Consider the following 22,308-nt stretch of genomic DNA (forward strand, 5'->3'; position numbering starts at 1 on the left):
TTTTTTTTTTTTTCTCACTTAATGTTTTCATTTTTCTTACTTTCAGGCTTGATTTTTTATGACTGTTTAATTTGTGAGCTTGTCAAGCGAGCTTTGGCATTTCGCAATATTCTGCTCTTATTTTTTTCCTTTCTCTTTTTTTTCTTTTTCTTTGTTTTTTCCCTTGCCTCTTTGAGAAGAGGGTGATATACACATACAGAGTAGGTATTGCCAAAACAGAGGAGGCTTAGATGGTGTTGTCATTGCTGGCCTCTGTGATACAGGGGGCGCATGATGCCAAGACGTAGCTGCCTGTCTAGAGAGTTTCGTGCAAAGATGACCTTATAGAGAAGGTTCAGAGTTGATGGAAATATACATGACGTGGCTTTTTTTCAGATTCTTGACTTTCGAACCATCTCGATCCTGATTATTGAGCGTTCCTTGGTAAAGCAGTGATATACGAGACTGAAGGAAAGACGTATGCATATGTAGTTGAGGGTAGTATTGCATCTACAAAGACGAAGAAAGCAGTTGTTCTCGTACAAGCAAGGTGCCGAAACGACGCTATTGTATAAAGCAGCATGTGAACGCTGTGGGAACGGGACTTTGTGTCGATTGTTACACTATCATACAAACTTCATTCCCCCTTTTTCATGCCCGTAGATACCTATATGCTTGAAAACCGCTATTCATACCATGAATTCAGAAGCTGACTTATTCCACTATAATAAAAGAAAAGAAAACCACTCTAGAAAGAAGGAACTGGCAAACGCTAAATCAAACTCTCATACTTGTCCAAACCAGACTTTTCCTGCTGCTGCTGCTGCTGCGGCTGCGAGTGCGACTGCGACTGCAGAGGTATACTTGTCGAAAACGACGAATTGCCCATCGCCATGCCACCCAGAGAAGAAGGCGAAGAACCGCTCATCCCGCCAAAGCTCAATTGTTTCTGTTGCTGAGATAATGATTGCCCCATGGGACTGCTCGAGCTCCACGCGTTCTGCGATGTTGTTGTGGTTGTTGTTGTTGTCGGCGGCGGAGCCAGGCTGAATCCCGAAAGCCCGGAAGAGGTGGGAGACGATAGTGTGGTGGAAGTGCTGCCCGGGGGTGGTGCGAGAGAAAAGGATGAGCCGCGGGAGTCGTTGAGATTGGGACGTTGAGCGTTGAAGGAGTTGAGCGTCATGTTGGACATGGAATTCGTCATGCTTGGGGCAAACGCCGAACTAGAGTTTGAAAGGGTGGAAGAGTAGTTTGACTGCAGGGGTGGAGGAGAGAAGCTCTTGGTTGTGGCGCTCGCAGCGCTCGAAGACCAGCTGAAAGTCGGTGCGGCAGAGGCCGGCTGCGACGACGACGGCGTCGGCTGCAGCGGCTGGCTGAACTGCGTCGAGCTGGGCGTCATGACCTCGAAGCGGTTGAGGTCCGGCGTGACGGTGCGGAACGACGACTGCTGGCTTTGCAGGGCGAGGGGCTGCTTCACGGGGGGGCTCGTCGTCGTGGGCTGCGTCGACCAGGAAAAGGACGGCGTCTGGGGCGTGGCTGTGGATGATCGACTAACGCCAGCAGAGCCCACGCGCGGCGAATCGTCCCATGTGGGCGTTCTCGTAACACCGGATGAACCGCCAGTTCTCCCCTTAACCAGCGCTTCGAAATCGTCCTCGTTGCCGCCATTGGTCGCGTCAAAGGCGGTGCCCGTCACGCCGCCAAACGCCATAAAGTCCTCGTTGGCAGCGGCCGTCGAGCCGTTGGCCGAGCCAGAGAGCTCCTGCAGCTTCCTCGTCTGCTCGTCCTCGACTTTGCGTGACAGCGTCTTGATGAGGTCCATGAAGGACTGGAACTGCTGGAGGTTGAGAAGCGGCCCCAGGCTCATGGTCCACAGGATAGGCAGGATGTCCATGGCCACGAACTCGGCGTCGGCCGTCTGCCCGACTACGTACATTAGGTCCCGCGCGGCCATCATGACGGCAGGCTCCTTTGTCTTGATGCCCTTGACCAGAGGCACAATCTTCTCCTGCATCGTGTATTTGTCCAGAGCGCTGGATGACGACGTCTTTTTGCTTCCTTGCAAACCACTCAGGCCTCCGTCGTCGACACTGGAATCATTGGAGCCGCCGCAGAGAACGACGAATGCCTGAAGGCCGCGGACTTTGATGGCGAGGCTGTTGGTCCGACTAAAGACGGCGGCAACAACGGGGAAAAGCTCGTTCTTGATGGTGCTAAAGTCCAGCACGGGCAGCACGACAGAAAAGCTCCTGAGGGCCACATCAACAATCGAGGGGGTGGGACACTCGATGGCTGCTATGATGACCGGCAGTACGTCTGGCACAGGCGTGTTAGTCTTGCGATATAGCCCTGCGAATCAGACCACTTACCATCTTTGAACTCCTTGCCATTACTGTTGTCTGCTATCACTGCAATGTTCTCCAAGAAGACCATCAAGCCGGCGTCTCGGGCTGGATCCTTCTCCTGGTTTTGCTTCGCGTTCTCGACAAAGACAGTCTTCAGGACGGGTCGTACCCTCTCGCTAAATGCCCTCCGCGCAGCCGGAAGCAAGGTGAGAATCTTGAAGACGTTCTGCAGGATCAGAGAGAGGAGATCCTTGTCCTTCATCTCATCCAGCAGCGCCGGCAAAAGTTTCTTCTCCAGCACAGACTTGGGAAAAGACGGCAGCACTTTGTTGAGGCCCCGCAAAAACTGTGACTTTTCAGTTGGAGTCTTTGCAGGGAAGGTATCCAGAAACCGAATGGTGGATACGAGTACGTTGTCAAAGTACTCGCTTTGTTGGAACTCTTTGGCCGTCATTCTCTGCGCGGGCCTCCGAGTAATGAGCTTGGGGAGCACATGGTTGGACAAATCCCTGGGCAGTGGCCTGGATGAGAGGTAGTTGTTGGATGTCGTCGGCACGGTGGAGGACGATGAAAAGGTCCTCTTGTAGGAGGAGAGGCTCCCGTGGCACTCTATCGGCGACTGGTGTGGCGAGTTGTACAGAGCAACGCACAGCAGGCCCAGGGAGAACATGTCGGCAGAAGGGGTGAGGTTGTTATCCATGACAAAATCTGGAGAGGTGTAGTCCAAGTTTAGCTGGACAAACTTGGGCAGCCTGGGATCTAGGTTGAGGACCTCATGCAGACTGATGCCCTGGATCGAGGTGGGCTTGGTCGAGTTGTCTGCTGGGCTACAGAAAGACAGTCCGCTAATCTTCCAGTCAGACTATACAGCACGGTTAGTCGTTGCCGCTCTTACAGATCAGATTCACCAGATTCAGGTTGTGACGTGCCTTGGCGTTGATGAGGACGGCATCCGGAGTCAGGTTCCCGTGTACGAGCCCCGCGTTGTCGTGTAAAAACTCCAGCGCCTTGCTAATCTGCAAGAGACCCTTTTGAATCTCCAGCTCGTCAATCTCAATCTCCCTCCTCCTGCGAGAGCCATCGGCCTCTTCCGTCACGTATCTGCTCGATCGACCGCCGGGGCCGCCGGAGCGTTCCTGTTCGTCCTTTTCCTGCAACAAGCTCGACAGCGACGCAGTGACGGCCTCGGTCACAAACTGCAAGCCACCGCCCCTCGTCTCCTCGACCGGCTCGACGAGCTCGAGGACGCTGGGGTGCCGCAGTTTGGCCAAGCTGGACGCTTCCTTTTTCAAGCGCTCCACCACCTCTTCCACGCTGCGCTTGTAGGAGGAGGCATTGCTCTTCCCAACCGAGCTGGCGTGTGCGTCCAAGGTCTTCTTGTCAAAGACAAAGACGCTGTACGCCTTGCCGGTGGACTTCTTCTTCGCATCGTAAATCTTCCATGGACCGGCCGTCGACGTTGGGTTTGGCGAGATGGTGTAGTTGGAGGAGATGTTTGTGCCGGAGAAGGTCTTGAGCGCGGAGGAGAACATGGTGCTTGGCGTGAAGGGGGCGGGCAGTTTGGTGTGATTAAGAGGTCATTTCGAGCACAACGACGGACGGAGAGAGACGATAACGGGATGCGCCAAGGCAGCGAGATGGCAGTGTGGTAATGATTAATGCGCCAGCGCAATTTGGACGTGCAAGCAAGGCTCTGCAGCTGAAACGATGTTTGCGTAAGGACTGTATGCGGGAGGATTGTGTGGGTGAGGGCGAGGCTGAGCAACGAATGACACGAAGGCTGCAGGTTGTTTGTCTGGGCGTCGAACTCGGTTGATGCTATCCATTCGTACGAGTAGCTGTTTAGCGATTGGCCACCGTCGCTTTGGCTGCGTAGCCACTGATAGCATCATGTTACAATGCTATCAGAGAGCTGGATACTGCGCCACAGCATCAAGCCACGTTTGCTTGCTTTCTCGGCATTCTGACTAAGACAGTTGAGCGATGCATCTTCTAGGTAAGTTCAGTTGTTCTTGTAAGATATCAACTGGTAAGATCTGCTCCGTATAGATAGGTAGTAGCCATGTGGGAATACTCAAATGATGCTGATAATTCGAAAAGGGTGGCCATGCTTGTCCCCTTGTAGAGGAGACCTCATCTATCACCGAGTCCTATATCGGTGCCATCCTCACGCGTCCGCTTATTACAGCAAACAACCCGAATGAGTCTCTATAACGATAGACTAAGACCAAGTGGCGGCCCAACTCGGCTTGTGCGGGTACCCTCGGGCTTATCCGACCTCCCACGAGTTAGGACTAATATTACAGGGTCTTGATCGAAAGAGCAGCCACAGTCAAAGCAAACGACCGGCGCTAATAAGAAGAGGTTTGAGGTATCAGGTACCGCCGAACGGGGCGCGCGTGTGCCTGGGCTGCTGGTACCGTCAGGCACGACTAAGCCCGCCAGCCAGTTCCGGTACCGCTCCGGGCATTTGGATGCCAGCCCGCAAAAAGGTGCCACGGAACTGCTTTTGCACTTGTCTCCGGCCTCGCCATCTTCCGCCATCACTCTGTTTCTCTCTCTACATATATATATATATATATATACATCTGGCCCGGAGCATCTTGAATCGGACCTGCGTCTCGATTGTTGGCTCGGGATCGCTGCTTGACTGAGAATCTCGAAACCGCACTGCCTGAAACGCAATTGGACTAGAGAACAGATTAAGAGACATATCGACCAGCCTCACAATGCGAACAGCTTTCCCCAGAACGGCGCTCTTGAGCGCATCCAGGGCCTCGCGCTTCCTCCCCGCGCATCGCCCTGCCCGGTTCTACAGCATCAAGGCCGCGGCCGCCTCCCACTCAAAACAGCGGCCTCTGGACGCCTCAAGACTCACCATCGAGACGACCAAGACGCCCAAGGCCCTGACCAAGCCTGAGGACCTCGTCTTCGGCAAGCAGTTCACCGGTGCGTATCCGTCCCTCTCATGATTCTTTGTGTGTCATAGACTGACTTCCATTGCCAGACCACATGCTGGCCATTGAGTGGACAAAAGAGGACGGCTGGCTGGAGCCTCGCATCACCCCCTACCAGAACCTGTCCCTGGACCCGGCCACCTGCGTCTTCCACTACGCCTTTGAGTGCTTCGAGGGCATGAAGGCCTACCGGGACAAGAACGGCGACATTCGCCTCTTCCGCCCGGACAAGAACATGGCCCGCCTCAACAAGTCGGCGGCCCGCATCGCCCTGCCCACCTTTGAGCCCACGGCCCTCATCGAGCTCATCGCCAAGCTCACCAAGCTGGACGCGCGCTTCATCCCCGCCCACCGCGGCTACTCGCTGTACCTGCGCCCTACGCTCATCGGCACGCAGAGCACGCTCGGCGTGGGCGCGCCCGGCTCGGCGCTGCTCTTCGTCATCGCCTCCCCCGTCGGCCCCTACTACCCCACCGGCTTCAAGGCCGTCTCCCTCGAGGCCACCAACTACGCCGTCCGCGCCTGGCCCGGCGGCGTCGGCGACAAGAAGCTCGGCGCCAACTACGCCCCTTGCATCGTGCCCCAGCAGGAGGCCGCCAGCCGCGGCTTCCAGCAGAACCTGTGGCTCTTTGGCGAGGAGGAGTACGTCACCGAGGTCGGCACCATGAACATGTTCGCCGTCCTCAAGGACAAGGCCACCGGCCAGAAGGAGCTCGTCACCGCGCCCCTCGACGGCACCATCCTCGAGGGCGTGACGCGCGACTCGGTGCTGCAGCTTGCGCGCGAGCGGCTGGCGCCCGAGGGCTGGAAGATTAGCGAGCGCAAGTTCACCATGCGCGAGCTGGCCGAGGCGTCCAAGGAGGGCCGCCTGCTGGAGGCTTTCGGGGCGGGCACTGCCGCCATTGTGAGCCCCATCCGGAAGATTTCCTGGAAGGGCGAGCTTGTTGACTGCGGGCTGAAGGAGACGGAGGAGTCGGGCGAGATTGCGGCCAAGGTCAAGGAGTGGATGGAGGCCATTCAGTACGGCGACGTTGAGCACGAGTGGAGCGTCAAGGTATAAAGAAAGTGCTGGTTCTAGAGGAGGGAAAAGGTGGGAAAATAGGTAGCGGGAGCAAGTATTTTGATTAGCGTATAGTAGAGTTTGCCCGTCACATATTGAGCATCTGGCAGTGCAATCGAGAAGGAAGTCATACTCGTCCAACAACCCAGTTCTATTACTCCGTTTGCCGTTGAGGGACCACCGTTATGTCTTTAATGATGATGGAAACACTCCGAAAGAAAACTTCAAAATCAAGAAAAATGAAAAAATGCCGTAAACATGTACATGTTGGCAACTCCCAACAATGCTCCCCCTCTCTCCCTCTCTCACACACACACACTCTCTCTCTTCAACTTGTGTCTAGTGTGACTCTTCCCCTCCAGTCTCCCCCCTTGTCTCCTCCTCCTCCTCTATGCGAGCGTGACCATTCCCACCACGTTCCGGACGCTTAGTTCTTCTTCTCCTGACTTGAAGGGTCCGGCAGGACACCCTCGGCTTCTAACCTCCTTCGCGCCTCCTCGAGAGCCCAGGTCGAAACACTAACAGACAAGTCTCACGTCAGTACGAGGGGGTTTTTCCGCACAAAAAGGCCAAAATAGCGCAGCCGATACCACACACAAAACCACCACCATTCCCCGCTCCCATCCCCATATAACCCCAGGCAAAAAAAAAAATCTCCAGTTCAACTCCGAAATCACTGCCTCGCGCAAAAAAGACAAGGGAGGTCCAGGCAAAAGAAAAAAGACTCACGAAGTATCGGGCTTGAAAGCCAGCGCAACGCCCGTCACCAAGAGGCTCGCCCCAAACAGGTACATTGGCCACTCCCAGCCTTCGGGCTCGGGCTTCTCGCCGGGCTTGATGCCCCAGAGCCAGCCGGTGGGCGGCTCAAACTGCGACTCGTTGCCGTGGCCGCCGTGTCGTCGGGTCGTCATGGAGAGGCTCCGCGCCATCGCAGGCTGGCGGGCGGCGCTGCTGCAGCGCATGGCTCGCAGGGGAGCGACTGATTGGCGGAGGAGGGCCATTGGTGGTGATGATGATGATGGTGGGTTCTCGTCTTTTTCGTGTCGTCGTTGATAGATTGGATTTGGAGTTGTTGAGGGTTTGGAGAGGAGGAGGCCGCGATTTAGGGGGGGGGTTCGGCCTGGGGTTGGTTGTTGGTGGTTGAAGCGGGATGGATTGGGGGGGCCGGAACAAAGTCAGACTGCGGCGGCGATGCCAGACAGCTTCGATCTCCGGAGAGCGGATTGTGAGCGTCACGTGAACATACACGTGAGCTAGCGCTACTACTAGTAGTGCATGTATGGGGTCCCCACATGGGGATTGAGTTCATGTTCCCTTTGTCCACGGATTTCAGCTCATTTCCTTCCCTTCGTCCATGTGGTGGCATGTTGGAGAAGATGGAGAGTTGGAATAGAACAGCCGGCTCTATCTTATGAGTCTTCTTGTTGTCGTTGTCGTCTTTCTTTTCACAGCTCGCATTCCAGGCCATGGCCCGTGATGTTGATCAGCTCATCACCCGAGCTGGTCTAGGGCCCGTTTTCAACCGACACAGCAGCTAAAAGCAGCAGTGAATATCATTTGCCGCTCATGACATAGCCGTTTGAATGTGTGGAACAACTGATTGGTTGTACTTGTTAGTTTTCGAGCGCCTGCTCTGGGTTGAGTGGCCATGACTCAGGTTGATGAGCATGCTTGACGTCTTGACAGCAACCGAGAGGTCACTCATCTGACATGAGAGGCTCGTCAACAATGATATAGTCTGTTCATTGGTCATCTGCAGAGAATTATCTTCATTCATCCCAAATCGTTCTACATACACGCAATGGCCGGGACGATGCTACACCGAAGTTGTCCTCTTACCGTACTTCTACAGATTCCCTACCTTGCCGTGTTATTGCTCAATGCAAACATGATTCAGAAAACGTCCAGGTGACTCAAAATCCTGCGCCAGCTGCCAGCAGAAGCTCAACAATTGCCTCAACAAGCTCAGATTGCCTCTCGAGAAACTTGGACTCTGCCGCCATTCTGGTCGGGGAGATGCCGTCTTCGTGCATTGACGAAACGTCAACGCCATGAGCTACTAGCGCTCGGACGACACCGACAGCCCCCCGTATAGCTGCCCAGTATAGAGGTGTCATAGCTGGCAGTAATTCCAGCCTCTGAGCTGACGGGTTTGCCATCGCATCTCGCAGACGATGACCCCAAGGGAGGCCGAGTGAAGGCACCACGGTTCTCTTGTCTGGGCTCAGCATCCGAGCACACGATTCCGGGTTGACCCCTCGCAGTAGCAAGTCCCTAGCAAAGCCTGCCATCGTTTCCCTTACATCGCCGTCACGATGGAGGGAGAGGGCATGCAGTGGTGTCCAGCCTTCATCGGTCACAATTCCAGTATCAGCTCCGTGGGACAGAAGAATTCGAGCCGCTCGTATCGCTTCGCCCATCGGCTTGACTCGCCCGAAGCGACTCTCGATGGGCACCAAGGCACACATCAAGGAGCTCCAGCCATTGATGCTCCTCGCATTGACATCCAAACCTTGAGAGATCAAAAACTCCATCGTTTCAACGCGGCACCCAGCGGCGGCAAAGTGCAGCAACGTCTCTCCGTGGTTGTTCGTCAATCGCAGCAAAGCATCTCGGCCCTGGTCTGAAGAGGATGAGAGGTAGAGGCGGAAGAGACGCAAATCGAGTCCATAAGCAGCCCATTGTAGAGGACACTCACCTGCATTGTCTGGCTGGGCTACAGAGGCTCCGTGCTGCAGTAAAAGGCGGATCGCAGTCTCGTTCATCATCGTAGGCTCAGGTCGTCCTATGATATGGATCGGGCGACCTATAATGACCGCCTCGGCCACGGCATGAAGGGCAGACTTACCGGACCCGTTGGTCTTGTTGGGATCTGCGCCTTTCTCGAGCAAGGTCTTGAGCACACCCGTGAGATTCGCATCGTAGGCAGCGGTGTATATAAGCGGCGTGTCATTTGGACAAGCGTTCGGGTCTGCCCCTGCATCAATAAGCAGCTCAACCACAAGCTGCTGGTTCAGGTAGTCGATGCCGTCGCATTTGCCGTCGTCGCCATCAGACATAAGAAGCCTCAGAGTTGTAGCCATTTGTAGCGCCTCTTGCAGGATAGACGACTCGAAGGTTGCCCTGTTCAGGAGCAAAGTAGCTACTGCAAAGTGCCATCGTCGAGCAGCGCCAAGCAGCGCGCGACACCTTAGATCGTGCGGCCAACCATCCCACCAGTCCAGCAAATCTTGGACAATTGCAGCATGTCCGTATAGCGCAGCAACAAGGAAGCACGACAGGTGACGCCTCCCCGTACTGAGATGGGCCTCGGGTGGACAAAACGTCCACAGACGCTTGACAATTTCTCGATGGCCCTTTTGTGCGGCGAATCCAATGGCTGTGAGATTCTCCTCGCCGCGACTGACAAGGAGAGGGTCCGCGCCGGCTGCCAGGAGCAGTTCGACGGCTTCCATGTCGCCGCACCATGAAGCAAAATGAATTGGCGGGCCGAATCCGTGATGATTGTAGTTGATGTCCGGGGCTGGTGAGGCAGCGAGTGATTGCTGAAGCTTTCTGAGATTGCCGTCACGGATGCATGCGTGCAGCACATCGTCTGCGTCTTGAAAGTGGTTACGAAGCCAGCGCATGACAATCTTCTTTTTTAGGGGGAGTGTGATGGTGATGGAGGAGAGAAGTTCATCACAAAGTGATTAGGCAGAAGCGAGATCCAAGGGGCAGCCTATCACGTGGTGTGCCAAGGAACAAGGTTGTGCTATAACGTCTATGTTTCTGGTTGACATTGTACGCGATCCCCTCGAATCTAGCCAGTCAAAGAAGGATCAATACATATTTAGGTATTTTATGCGTAGATGATCAATTACTTAGATGGTTGCGTTGAGTGATTGGAGTCCCTGGTACATGTGTTGCTGGCTGTTGCTGGCTTCCGCAGTCAGCAATCGTAGACCCTTTAGCGAGATACACTTGTGAACTGGCATCTGTGATGTTGAGGATTGCATTAAACAAATCTGTTGATTCGTTTGACAGACTCTTTCTACAACGGATCTACCATGGCTTGATCCGTCCCACCAAGTCTGTACGATCGATAGCTCTTTGGTCAAGTCTATGCGCCTTCAGCGGGATATACTATGGTTTAGCACTACAGTCAAGTCAGTTACTATTCCAATATCAAGGACAGAATTTTGGAGCATAGAAAAGAGCATCAACTTACCACTCCACCAGGGGCAGCAGACCAGCCAACACACTTCTTCCCCTCAGGGGTATTAATAATCTCAGTGCAAGGGCAACCTCCGACTTCCAGGCATTCGCAGTTGCACGGGTAGGGCTCATCTCCAAAGTAACACGTCTCGCAAGTGCCAGTCTGGAGGCAGCAGCCTTGAGGTTGGGTCGGGCACTGTCGCTTGAATAGGGGGGACTTGGGCATCGCGGCGGCGAGGCCGACTAGCATTGCGAGGGCGACTGAGAAGCGCATTGTCTTGATAGTTTCAGACGGCTGTATCTATGCGACAGTTCTTTTAACGGAAGGGTACCAAGCTTTGCCTCAAAGATTGTCAATTCCAACTTTAGGAAGATTGAGGAACTGGACCTTATGTAGAGAAAATATGCGTCATGTTGAGAACTTGCTCTATTAGGTTCGTCGGGGGCGCGAGATCCGATATACTATCACCTTTCTATATTATTCTGATACTTGCAAAATGCAACGTTGCATCATGGAAATCATGCATAATACGAGTATCGCCGACGGCTTTTTTATATGAAGCCTGCAGATGCCTATTCTGCCATACACTCACTAGAAGCCCATGCTGCTGACGATATCAAGATCCTCAACACGAGGGCAACCCAACTTTTGAAAAGTACAAACAGTAACTTACGCCCATCTTTGCCATTGGAGTCCTGCTGGACTTGACGACTGGGCAGGACTTGGTAAGCAATGACACATGTTTAGATGTCAGATCAAGACGGAGCCATGTGGGAGAAGCTGCTAGGATGCTGGATCCGCATTGACCACCACTCTATTCGACTGGTGGCATTTTTACCAATGAAGCAAGTCAGGATTGGATTTCTGGGGGAGGTATGCATGAATGATTCCATAGTCACCTGTGTTCGCCATCAAAGCGCTACATACCAACTTTTCCAGATGACTGAGAAGTGTATGAGAATCTGATTGACGTAGTTGTACATTTCCTCATCCTGCAGATGGGCTGAAAAAACCAAGCAACCAAAATAGCTCTTGAATGTATGAAAAGCCATCCTAAGCAAGTCTAGTCTTTGTACGGTTCACAAAGAACGCGGGAAAATGGAGGCTTAGGCCGAAAGATCCCTATGCCTTGCAAATGCCTAGCTTGACAGTATATGTGAGGCCTAGCAACTGGTCCTCGGGGCAATAGTTACACCGTATAAGCATCAAAGATTGGTCTTTGAGTTGTTGGGGGCGGACTCGGAAAGAGTAGCGAGTCTGTCTTCTAGATACCCCAAGTATTCGGGGTGCAGGAGAAACCTTCGGGCCCTCGGCCAGACAACCGCGCGCGTAATCCAAACCCGGATGACTGCCGGATGATCAGCCTGTAGCAATGTCATCTACCGGGTAAACTGCATATAGTTTGCGGTTAGAACTAAGCATACGATTCCCCAGCATGTGGGTGGAGGCGGAGGGGCTACAAGTCTTGGACGATAGGTTCGCCCTGATCTGATGTGTGGTTGATATGCTTGATAGTCCCGTTTCGACGCTTGACGGACAGCTAGAGTTGCATAGACAAGAGCTCATAAGCAAATGTGGGCGTTTAAGAGAACGAGATATGATGATTCCTCTAAAAGAGGGGAGAAGAGCTAGGACAACTCCAAATAGTGTTCGGATGCCCGGGGCATCAGCGGAGACTTGGCAATGCAATCTCCAACAACAACATGAAGGAGTGGGAGTACATGTATACATTCCAAGCTCGTGACTTGCGGACTTTTAGTGAAAGCTGGATAGAATCGGACAGCTACGTAGTGACTCCCCTCTTATCCCTCCCCCCTATCCCTCCCCCCTATCCCTCCCCCCTATCCCTCCCCCCTTTCAGCAAGGTCTATAGAACAGAACATCAGGTACTGATGCATGCCGTACACGAGCTTTTCGATTGAAGCCACGTGGCTAGTATTGCCCAAGGCCGTCCATCAATACCAACGTCCTACCCTCGCGTGCTCATACGCCTCGTATGAAAAGTCTTCCCAGGCCTCAGGCTTCACCCGCGGCGTATCCGACACCTTGTAGCCACGGAACTCGACGTTCTTGGCCACAAACGTGAGATGGTACACCAGGCCCGCAAACGTCGCGCAGCTATTGCTCAGAAAGTCAATGTGGCCCGAATCAGGATCCGGAATGATTTCGCCTTCGCCGGTTTCGCGGCCACGAAGCCGGAGGTATACGCGCCGGGTGAGAGATGGCACGGCGCCAGTCTTGCGTCTCTTTGCAGTCACGGGATGGCGGACGGCGGCGGCCGATGCTGTAGCTCGCGCCAGTGAGGAGGATTGACCGGCTTTGCGCTTGATTCCTCCATCAGGCTGTTGCGTATGGATGCCTTCCTCGTCGCCATCTCCATCGTCTTCCGAAGAGTAAAAGTCATCACTTCGAGAAGCCTCAGACTCCGAGGTGTTTCCGCCCACTATGGCCTTGAGGGTATCCTCTGACAAGCTAAGAATCATTGTTCCCTCGATGATGCCAAAGTCGTACGCCGCAAGCAGCGTGTTTCCCCTGCCTTTGGAGATGTCCATTGTGAGAGTGTGCCCGCGGACAACATCGGGCCACTGATCCGCAATCTCGTCGCATTGAATTATGTAGGAACCCAGGCAACGCGCCATATCAAATGTGTCAGGCTGTCTGCTACCTCCGCTGCCCGTCCCAAGTCCTCGAGCAATGTATCTCCTGTGGCGCGCCATCTGCTGCTCCCATTCCGCCTTTTGCTTGGCTTTCTCGGCTTCGTAGGCGCGCTCTGATACGCGGCTTGCCAGCGCAAACACCTCGGAACGGTCCCAGCCTATGCAGAGCTCGCGGTTGGACGGCGGACCGCCACTGCAGGTTTCGAGGCCAGGGACTCGTTCGGCCCTGCTGTGCAAGCTCCATCTGTCCTGGAAGCCGCTCAGGACGAGCGGCTTCGGGGTCTTGGATTTGTCGGGCTTGCCATCCGTTAGGAAGTACATGTCCATAAAGCGGTCAAGGTCACAGTTCGCCCTTTCGCCAGGCGTCTTGCACTTTGCAAAGGCCTCGTCGTCCCTTTGCTTCTTGGCTGCATCCCAAGCGGCACACTCGGCCTGCCATTTCTGATACAGTGGTGCGTAGTCGGTTTTCATTGCAGCTGCTATATCCAATACTGATTGAGGTACGTGGTTGCACTACAGGGCATGGTCAGAAAGCGATCAAATATTGTGTTGAATCCAAAAAGACAAAGAGGTGGACCATACTTTGCCCTGACTGACTGCATTCTTGAGCAAGGATAGCAGTTCATCACGTTTATGTGACGAGCGGAACGGGATGTCATAGTGCTTCAACTGGGCGGCAAAGAAGGCCTTGCTGAACAGGCGATGGGCTTCTTCTGCGGCATGCTTCTGCTCCCGCTTGAGCCGGAGAGCCGAAGGGTTCAACAGCTCCTGGAGACGAGCACCGCCAACCCGAGCGATGCCGCCAACAGTGAAGTCTTGTCCGTGAAGTTGGAAGCCTTTGCTTTTGAGCGTCGGCATCTGGGGACGGCCTGGGAGCTGAGAGGTATCATTACTGTTGGACATGATGGGCGGTGACTTTGGCTGGCATTCATCGAGGTTCCGCGTTTATCGCGACTCATGGGGGTTGAATTGCCGGTGTGGGGGTGGGGAGAAGCCCGATGACGCGACAATGAGATTGATGCCAGCATTAAAACCACCCCCCTGGATCCAGTCTACACGTACAGTGTGTAGGTATTGATTGACCTTGAGAGAGTGCAGAATCCGTCCAAAATTACCTCTGAATTGCCCGTAGCAATTACCTGTGCACATGTCAGCCCTAAACAGTTAAGACAGGACATGGGAATCCAAACGCGTCCCCAACAACACAGATTGGCCAATACCGTAGTGTAGAAACTTTCACACTGATATCTCGAGTCCGCCTTGTCATTCCATAATGATAAAAGTGTCAATATGCAAAGACCAGATACGGGTGCAACGAAGATAAAATCGCACTAGGCTTCGAGCCGTACTGATGACTACATGTAGCTAAGGTACATGTATGTATAAGCTTGACCTTGCGGCGTCTCTACCGCGAGCTTTGCATATTGTTCAAGTCAGTGTACACAATCTCCTTGCCAGAATTGGGCTGCGGAACGAGTCCCAGCTGCTGCAAAACAGTCAAACTCCCCTCCTCCGCAATCTCACGCACAATCTTGCCATCCTTGAGCGTGAAAATAGTGATACCAGAAAAATGAATCGTCTTGCCAGTGTTGGGCTTGTCGAGCTTGCCCACAGGCAAATCGTCAAAAGCACGGCCCGTGTGAGTCCCACCACCGACCCATTGAGCTGCTACATAGTCGCCCTCGGCAATCAATGGGGTCTGGTAAGACCTGAATGTCAGGTCGGGAAACGCCTTTTGCATGCTGTCAGTACTTTCCCATGAGATACGCAGACCTCATTCCTTTGGGGGGGGGTTGAGCTACCTCCATAAATTCGGAGAGCATCTTCTTTGCGCCCTCCTTGCCGTGATGGTGTCCGTGATTGGGGTAGCTGATGAGAAAGTCGTCAGAGCAGAGCTCGTCTACAATGTCGACATTGCCTTTGACCCAGTATTCGTCAAAGTACTTGGCGACGATGGCCTTGTTGCGTTGCTCAAGTGTAGCCATGTTCAAGAAACTTGTGTAGGTCTCAGAGATTTCGAATGTTTGCGTGCTTGGGCTAAATCGGCGGTTCGTAAGAGGGACATTGGACATCAGCTTTTATAATGCCCTCAGGATCAAATTGCCGAGTTTGCCTATCTTGATAGCAACGCAAGTGTGATGATGGTAGCATATCAAAGGTGGCAAAGCCTGTTGCTCTAGTTGCCGCAGAGCTTATACCAAATGACCTTTGATAATATCATCGGCTGAAGGTGTATTGTACCCTCTTGTCATATACATCAGGATTTCCCAAAGTCTCTCATGTCGTCTATGAGGATGGGTCTGCCTCGCATCGACCGACATGCAAAGCAACGCCTATACAACTGTCTGGTCAAAAGGCAAACGCCCTGTGGTGGCGCACACATCATGTTAGCCATGCGCCTCCCGGCCAAGCTAAATGTACGGACACGATGCCTTGCAGAGCAACACCATAAGTCCAGGGGCGGTTTTCATGGTAAGGAATAGCCAAGGCCAGTCTGCGATAACCACGAAACGGTTTTATCAACGAGTCTGTGCTTGGTGTTTGTGTCACTGTCCACTTGACAATATGTACCAACTCACAGATGTAGTGACTACTGCCAACTTCATCACCCAGCTTCTGTATACTCATGTGTGGTTACCAACAATGCGATCAAGTTAACTGATCAACATTGCGCTTTGGACAGCTACATCCTGCCTGTGAAGCATGCACTGATAGCTCACCACTACCACGACTGCTTACAACTTCATCTCGTACAGGCACCAGCAAACTGCACTCAATAGCCATATAAAGATATCTCTAACAGGCTAATACTCGGATCTCGTTCGCCTTGTCAAATTAACAAAGGCAACAGCAGTCTCCGAGGAGCCACAAGTTTGATGTAGACTCCTCGCTGAAGCTACTGACACGATGAGGCTGGGCTCGGTAGGAGTCCACAGCTCACAAAGCACCATCAGATCGCTGTCAAGGATGAATAATTGATTACCAACACTCACCCAGCCTTATTGTGTGCAAATTCCTATCTTAGCACACCTCGCGCGCCTCCCATAGCGTATACTAGGCCGGTTAGAATCCTACATTGGACACAGCATCTCCCCGTCCCCTGCCTGTATGGCCCGAATTCAACACATGGTAATCTGAAAATAGCCAGTGCTTCCAAAGTTCCTGGTGGGAAAACCAATCTTTGACTTGTTTCCGCAATTCCCGTCTCACAGAGATCCATTCCAGGGGGAGGCTTGGCGCATCAAGTGGTCCTAGTGATTACGCCTGTTGCCATGATTCCACATCAAAAAACGAGAAAAGTGACGATCGTTTAGGAATACTATCAAGTCAACCCCCTTCAAGCGCGTTGGTAAGGTTACAACATGTGATAACCAATAACTTACCCATATCCTAAGTTTAAATGTGCTTGTTGCTCTGGATGATATTTAGGTACCAACTACAACCAATCTACAGCCATTTCAGACACCTCTCCTAAATCAGAAATCCGATACCTTCCACACGACCAAGCCCAGCATGCGCTCCATTCTCGCCTATGTACTGGCCCTCTTGGGCTCCAGCACGACCCTCGAAGAGCCGGTCGGCGTTCCAGGCCTTGTCCTCACCGCCGAATACCAAAATGAGGTGTTCAACCGATCCGCATCCTTTCACCCAAACTTCAGCTTGAACACTCCCGCAGGGATCCAAGCCAACGGCCAGCTGGTCGTTCCCGACGTCGACCTCTTCTTTGGCGGAACAACAGGCCTAGGCAGGGCAGCTTTTATTCAGGCCTTGGCTTTCGATCCCTCTGGCGGCCTTCGAGCCCAATTTCTCGACAGGGTTATCATCGTCGAGGGCAACATCGCGATGCTCTTGAGCGCCAACAGAATCACCTCAAATAGCTCCGATGCTCACATCGAGACTTCTCTGGCTGAGACTATGATTTTCGACAAGGAGCCTCTGTTGACGCGCATTGTCAGCATCAGCGAGGGAGGACTTGCGGCCGCCCAAGGAGCCGGTCAGGTCGCCGCACCGCCTCTCCAAGACATTGTTCTCAACCCCATTGCCAACAAGACGTCCGACTTCACCTTTAAGATCAAGGAAAAGGCCGCGCAATTCGTCACCAACTTCAACAGCGGAAACGCTTCCGCCAACGGCCTCCTCGCCACGGACGATGTCACCGTTGTTTCTGACGGCCGCAACTCGACCGGCCGTGCCTCGCTTGTCAATCTCTTTACACGATATAATACTTCCGTTCCGGACTTGCTCCTTCATGACGAGTTTGTGATTGCTCAAGGCAACTGGGCTGCCACTGAATACATCTTCCAGGGGACGCGGAACGGCACCTTTACCATGGTTAACGGAACGAGGATCGCGCCTAACAGGGCTCAATATCGGGCTCGTGGAATGCGCTTCATGAGATTCAATGACGAAGGTCTGGTTGATTTGTTCTGGCAGGTTGCTGATAACGATGCTTTTGTCAACCCTTTGAGTTTGTTGAATCCTCTTGCGACTTTGAATACTGTTGCGCCTGACTGCATTGCTCAGCTGCCACGATAGAGCCAAGTTTCTTTGATGACATTTTGTTCCATTATCTTATATTATAACCCTATATAGTAATATTTATAGAATTATACTGTCGCTTTATATATTGGCTCTTTTCCCTTTCATCTTCAACTACTAATAGGACCTTTGCGTTTCTAGGTCAAGTCGGGCGCATTCAGAAGCAACTGAGTACTTTGAAGCATTTATACTGTGTGCACTGTAAATGCGCCACATGGAGACAAGCCACACGGCACGGCCATACCGGTAATCCGACATTCTCCCGGATTCCATGCAGGCAAATGCTTGTTCTATGGCAAAGACAGGCATCATCATCAGATTCATCAAACACATCAAAATACAAGCAGCATCTCACAATGGGTTCCGTCGTTCTTCCTCATCTCAACTCTGGCTGGCATGTTGACCAGGCCATCTTATCCGGTTAGTCAGTGCCTTTGAGAATTGCTTATCAGATGTCTCCAAACGAAACGACCAAGCGCTGACTACGTTATATAGAAGAGGATCGTCTTGTCGTCATCCGGTTTGGACGTGATCACGATCGAGTAAGAGAAACCCTTCCGCTTTTTAGGAATTTTCATCGTCTTTGGTGCCCTCAAGCTAACATCTGGCAGGACTGCATGCTACAAGATGAAGTCCTCTACAAAATAGCCGATCGCGTCAAGAACTTTGCCGTCATCTACCTCTGCGACATTGATCAGGTGGGTACAGTCTCATCTCAGCCTTGGACGAGCTCGAGTTGACCAGAGATGCAGGTCCCCGATTTCAATGCCATGTACGAGCTGTACGACCCCTGCTCCATCCTCTTCTTCTTCCGCAACAAGCACATGATGTGCGATTTCGGCACCGGTAACAACAACAAGCTCAACTGGGTGCTGGAGGATAAGCAGGAACTCATTGACATTATCGAGACGATTTACCGGGGAGCGAAGAAGGGCAGAGGTCTGGTGGTCAGCCCGAAGGACTACAGCACGAGGCACCGATACTGAGTCGCGGTGTCTTGTGTGAGTATGAGTGCATTGTTTATACCCTATCTCATTGTTATTTAGCGAACAAGAAAATAGAATGATCTTCAACACCCTGATAGCCAACGGCCTGAACGACGTCGATTTTTCTTCTATGCTTCGTTTAACCATTTGCCAGCTTGCTTCTCTTCATCTCTCTCTCATCTTGTGAAGATGATCGCGTTATTGGTATGACCCGGATGAAAGCTCCTTATTTCCAATGGCCATGAAGAACGCTCAAATAGAAATTTGGCTTGAATGTGTTCAACCGTGTCCACCAGGACTTTTGAGAAGGCATACGCTGTGAGATTGACATCGTGAAACAAGAGTCAAAGTCGTTGTGACGGAGGACAAACTCGGCGCAGGGGATGACAATAACCTTGAATCACATGCCTTGATTGACCTCTTGGAAAAGAACCCGCACCCTCCAAATGGATCTTATTTACCGTCGGGATCTTGGGGGAAAACCTGCGCGGATGCCGGAATGCAGCGACGGGGACAGTGACCTAGCACCTTTGATCCCACGAATAGGAAATCTAGGAAATAAGGTGGTGTTTGCTGGCCCGGCATACAGATCGCCAGATGCCTCCCCAATTCGACATAGCCGCATCATCCATTTGCCGTTCATGCTTGGCTCCTTTATGCGGGGGTGGAGCATCACCTCCAACAATGACACCTCGGAACATCGCCAGTTGGACACAGATTCACCATATCTATTACGCTACCAATACAACCCGAGTTTAAGCAGTCCCTGGTGTTGCATGTTCTCTGCACTTATACATGGCTATGATGTGTCGCTTGCAGTTCCTGTTGGTGCGCTTCAACATGGGATTCTCCGGCTTTTGATCCATTTTGTTGCCCGAGTTTTACTCCTCGACGGGGAGGAGACGTGCAACTCAACCTTCTGGGCAAGGAACCTTTGCTCCCATCATGCTGATCTGGCGCCATCCTGCCCTGGGACGTCTTGTGCCAGAGAAGTTCATAGTACTTGTACATTGGTAATGCAGGACCTGGGGAAGTTTGGATTGTAACACAAGCCCCTCTCTACTTTGCCGCATGTAGTCTTGGAGAGTCGGATATTTGCAAAGTAGTATAAATGCAATTGAATAACCTCGACATCTGTGTAATTGTTTTCACAGGAGGTGGCTTTCGACAAGCGAAGGCCTTACTGCAAGAACGAGTGGCAGTCTACATCTTCTACAGCGGACGGAGAGATTATCGAACTGCTTGTATCATAGCTGGAACACACAATGACCCCTCACTCGATTGACCGGGCCGCGAGGCCTTCCGTCTGGAGTGGCCTTGCTCTTCTCCTCTCTACAGCACACGCAATCGTGATGCCTGATGGAGTGACTGTGAGACTCACTTTTTCCCATTTGGCACACTACCAGAATGCTAAGCCAGAGACAATCTCTAGGGAAAAGTTCCAAGTCTGGGGTGGAACTCGTGGAATGCCTACCACTGCGATATCGATGAAAGCAAGTTTCTCTCGGCCGCCGAAGTCATTGTGAGCTCTGGGCTTCTCGACGCAGGCTACAATTATGTCAATAGTAAGTCGGCAAAGCATGATCCGCAATGAGCTACAGCAGTTACTAAACTGTGAACAAGTTGATGACTGCTGGTCGATGAAAGACGGTCGTGTGGACGGCCATATTGCAGTCAACACAACTCGCTTCCCTGACGGCATTGATGGGCTGGCGAAGAAGGTCCACGACTTGGGCTTGAAGTTGGGCATTTACAGCAGTAAGCTTTCTTCAATACGCTTGTCGCTTGGTCGAGGGCAGATATTGATGATGCATAGCTGCTGGGACTGCAACTTGTGCTGGCTACCCTGCCAGTCTTGGCTACGAGGACGTCGATGCCGCTGATTTTGCCGACTGGGGCGTGGACTGTAAGTACATTATGCTCCTCTGATGATAAGAAAGCTCAACGCGCTGACTTTATGTTGTATAGATCTGAAATAGTGAGTAGAGACTCAGCACCCTCCTCCTCCTCCTCCTCCTCCTCCTCCTCCCCCTTCTGATTAAAGTATCAGTATCACTCTTGGCTAACATTGTCCGTCAAAGTGACAATTGCAACGTCCCTTCAGACTGGCAAGATGAATACGTCGCCTGCGCCCCCGACGCCGTCCAAACCGGCCCCAACGGCACCTGCTCAACCGCCCTTGAGCCAAACCTCGCCCCTCCGGGCTACGACTGGAGCACTTCCAAGTCAGCCGAGCGCTTCAACGCCATGAGGGACGCCCTGGCGAAGCAGAGCCGCGAGATCGTGCTCAGCCTGTGCATCTGGGGCGTGGCCGACGTCTTCTCCTGGGGCAACGAGACAGGCATCAGCTGGCGCATGAGCGGCGATATTTCGCCCGAATGGGGCTCCGTGACGCACATCATCAACATGAATTCGTTCAAGATGAATTCCGTCGGCTTCTGGGGCCACAACGACGCGGATATGCTCGAGGTCGGCAACGGCAACCTGACGGCTGCTGAGACGCGGACGCACTTTGCGCTGTGGGCGGCCATGAAGTCGCCGCTGCTGATCGGGACGGATCTTGCTCAGTTGTCGCAGGAGAACATTGAGTTGCTGAAGAATAAGCATCTGCTGGCGTTTAACCAGGACAGCGTCTACGGTCAGCCTGCCACGCCCTATAAATGGGGCGTCAACCCTGACTGGACCTTTAACTATACGAACCCTGCCGAGTACTGGGCCGGTCCATCGTCAAAGGGGCATCTGGTGCTGATGATGAACACGCTGGATCACACGGTGAGAAAGGAGGCCAAGTGGTCTGAGATTCCGGGGCTGTCTGCGGGACGGTATGAGGTCCGGGATGTGTGGACGGACAAGAGCCTTGGGTGCCTCAGCTCGTACAAGACGGCTGTTGCAGCTCATGACACCGCTGTTATTCTGGTTGGCAAGAAGTGCCGAAACTGGTGATGGGGTCGGAAGAGGATGGATATCGACTGGACCTCTGGTTGAATGCTTGTCATCGTCTGCATCCTGACGGGAGCCGGAAGGACTGTGGCTGCTGTCTGCTTCAGATCCAGATGGAAGCACCCTTATCCAGACTATCCAGAAATCACAAGCCAATTGCAGGATTCCAGTCTTCTCAGTTACTAGGAGGTGAATAAGTAAGGTAGAGATGGCTGACTTGTCCTGCTACTCGAGCTGTTGGTGGTGGTGGTTGATGCCGTCATGAGCACTAACAATAATCGACCGACGCCCGAAAGAGGAAAAGCTCACAGCGCCTTCCAGTTGCTTCGACCTCCCATCTTCATCATCACGAGTCACGACCAGAGCAACTCCAACTGCAGCAGCCATTGCGCCAGACTCCCCTGTATCTGGTGCTGCGTGAGTGTATGTCGACTAACTGCTCATCAAGCCGAATTGCCCTTTGCCGCCAATCGATACGGGCCGTGGTTCGTGGCCCATCATCAGCACAAGCCTCAAAAGCCTATGACGCACATGCCGAACGCCGACGATGACGCTCTTTCACATATGAGACGCCGAATTCGCAACTTTTATGCCCAATTCCTTGCCTGGGAATGAGTCTTGGTCCATTCTTTTAGTGACTCATGCAA

The 22,308-nt window shown here is 52.8% G+C and overlaps 9 protein-coding genes across 9 annotated transcripts; 4 read left to right on the forward strand and 5 right to left on the reverse strand.

Annotated features, from left to right (window-relative positions):
• Positions 1–567: 567 nt before the first annotated feature.
• On the reverse strand, positions 568–3,856 carry TRIREDRAFT_45456 (uncharacterized protein; the record flags this gene model as incomplete). Its single annotated transcript, XM_006962497.1, has 4 exons — positions 568–902; positions 1,236–2,295; positions 2,349–3,186; positions 3,233–3,856. 4 exons carry the CDS (start codon positions 3,854–3,856, stop codon positions 752–754), a joined length of 2,673 nt encoding a protein of 890 aa, XP_006962559.1. The 3' UTR covers positions 568–751.
• Positions 3,857–5,044: 1,188 nt separating this feature from the next.
• On the forward strand, positions 5,045–6,482 carry TRIREDRAFT_45459 (branched chain aminotransferase). Its single transcript, XM_006962498.1, has 2 exons — positions 5,045–5,273; positions 5,332–6,482. The coding sequence occupies exons 1-2, from the start codon at positions 5,054–5,056 to the stop codon at positions 6,339–6,341; spliced, it is 1,230 nt and encodes a 409-aa protein (XP_006962560.1). The 5' UTR covers positions 5,045–5,053; the 3' UTR covers positions 6,342–6,482.
• A 119-nt stretch (positions 6,483–6,601) lies between these two features.
• Positions 6,602–7,391, reverse strand: TRIREDRAFT_120407 (uncharacterized protein). Its single transcript, XM_006962862.1, has 2 exons — positions 7,071–7,391; positions 6,602–6,859 (listed from the first exon to the last, which is right to left on the reverse strand). Exons 1-2 carry the CDS (start codon positions 7,340–7,342, stop codon positions 6,769–6,771), a joined length of 363 nt encoding a protein of 120 aa, XP_006962924.1. The 5' UTR covers positions 7,343–7,391; the 3' UTR covers positions 6,602–6,768.
• An 863-nt stretch (positions 7,392–8,254) lies between these two features.
• On the reverse strand, positions 8,255–10,812 carry TRIREDRAFT_104333 (uncharacterized protein; the record flags this gene model as incomplete). The annotated part of the gene is made up of 4 exons (XM_006962863.1): positions 8,255–9,942; positions 10,205–10,348; positions 10,390–10,414; positions 10,552–10,812. The coding sequence occupies 4 exons, from the start codon at positions 10,810–10,812 to the stop codon at positions 8,255–8,257; spliced, it is 2,118 nt and encodes a 705-aa protein (XP_006962925.1).
• A 1,682-nt stretch (positions 10,813–12,494) lies between these two features.
• TRIREDRAFT_104334 (uncharacterized protein) lies at positions 12,495–14,099 on the reverse strand (the record flags this gene model as incomplete). The annotated part of the gene is made up of 2 exons (XM_006962864.1): positions 12,495–13,709; positions 13,779–14,099. The coding sequence occupies 2 exons, from the start codon at positions 14,097–14,099 to the stop codon at positions 12,495–12,497; spliced, it is 1,536 nt and encodes a 511-aa protein (XP_006962926.1).
• A 502-nt stretch (positions 14,100–14,601) lies between these two features.
• TRIREDRAFT_104335 (uncharacterized protein) lies at positions 14,602–15,181 on the reverse strand (the record flags this gene model as incomplete). Its single annotated transcript, XM_006962865.1, has 2 exons — positions 14,602–14,928; positions 14,999–15,181. 2 exons carry the CDS (start codon positions 15,179–15,181, stop codon positions 14,602–14,604), a joined length of 510 nt encoding a protein of 169 aa, XP_006962927.1.
• Positions 15,182–16,103: 922 nt separating this feature from the next.
• TRIREDRAFT_104336 (uncharacterized protein) lies at positions 16,104–17,732 on the forward strand (the record flags this gene model as incomplete). The annotated part of the gene is made up of 2 exons (XM_006962639.1): positions 16,104–16,118; positions 16,626–17,732. 2 exons carry the CDS (start codon positions 16,104–16,106, stop codon positions 17,730–17,732), a joined length of 1,122 nt encoding a protein of 373 aa, XP_006962701.1.
• A 359-nt stretch (positions 17,733–18,091) lies between these two features.
• Positions 18,092–18,817, forward strand: TRIREDRAFT_21618 (uncharacterized protein; the record flags this gene model as incomplete). The annotated part of the gene is made up of 4 exons (XM_006962453.1): positions 18,092–18,155; positions 18,231–18,277; positions 18,347–18,433; positions 18,488–18,817. The coding sequence occupies 4 exons, from the start codon at positions 18,092–18,094 to the stop codon at positions 18,719–18,721; spliced, it is 432 nt and encodes a 143-aa protein (XP_006962515.1). The 3' UTR covers positions 18,722–18,817.
• A 1,070-nt stretch (positions 18,818–19,887) lies between these two features.
• TRIREDRAFT_72632 (glycoside hydrolase family 27) lies at positions 19,888–21,888 on the forward strand. Its single transcript, XM_006962640.1, has 6 exons — positions 19,888–20,091; positions 20,154–20,286; positions 20,345–20,479; positions 20,538–20,627; positions 20,690–20,699; positions 20,803–21,888. The coding sequence occupies exons 1-6, from the start codon at positions 19,987–19,989 to the stop codon at positions 21,662–21,664; spliced, it is 1,335 nt and encodes a 444-aa protein (XP_006962702.1). The 5' UTR covers positions 19,888–19,986; the 3' UTR covers positions 21,665–21,888.
• The last annotated feature ends 420 nt before the right edge of the window (positions 21,889–22,308 follow it).

Source organism: Trichoderma reesei (assembly GCF_000167675.1).
Source record: "Trichoderma reesei QM6a unplaced genomic scaffold TRIREscaffold_3, whole genome shotgun sequence".
In the NCBI taxonomy this organism is placed as follows: Eukaryota; Fungi; Ascomycota; class Sordariomycetes; order Hypocreales; family Hypocreaceae; genus Trichoderma; species Trichoderma reesei.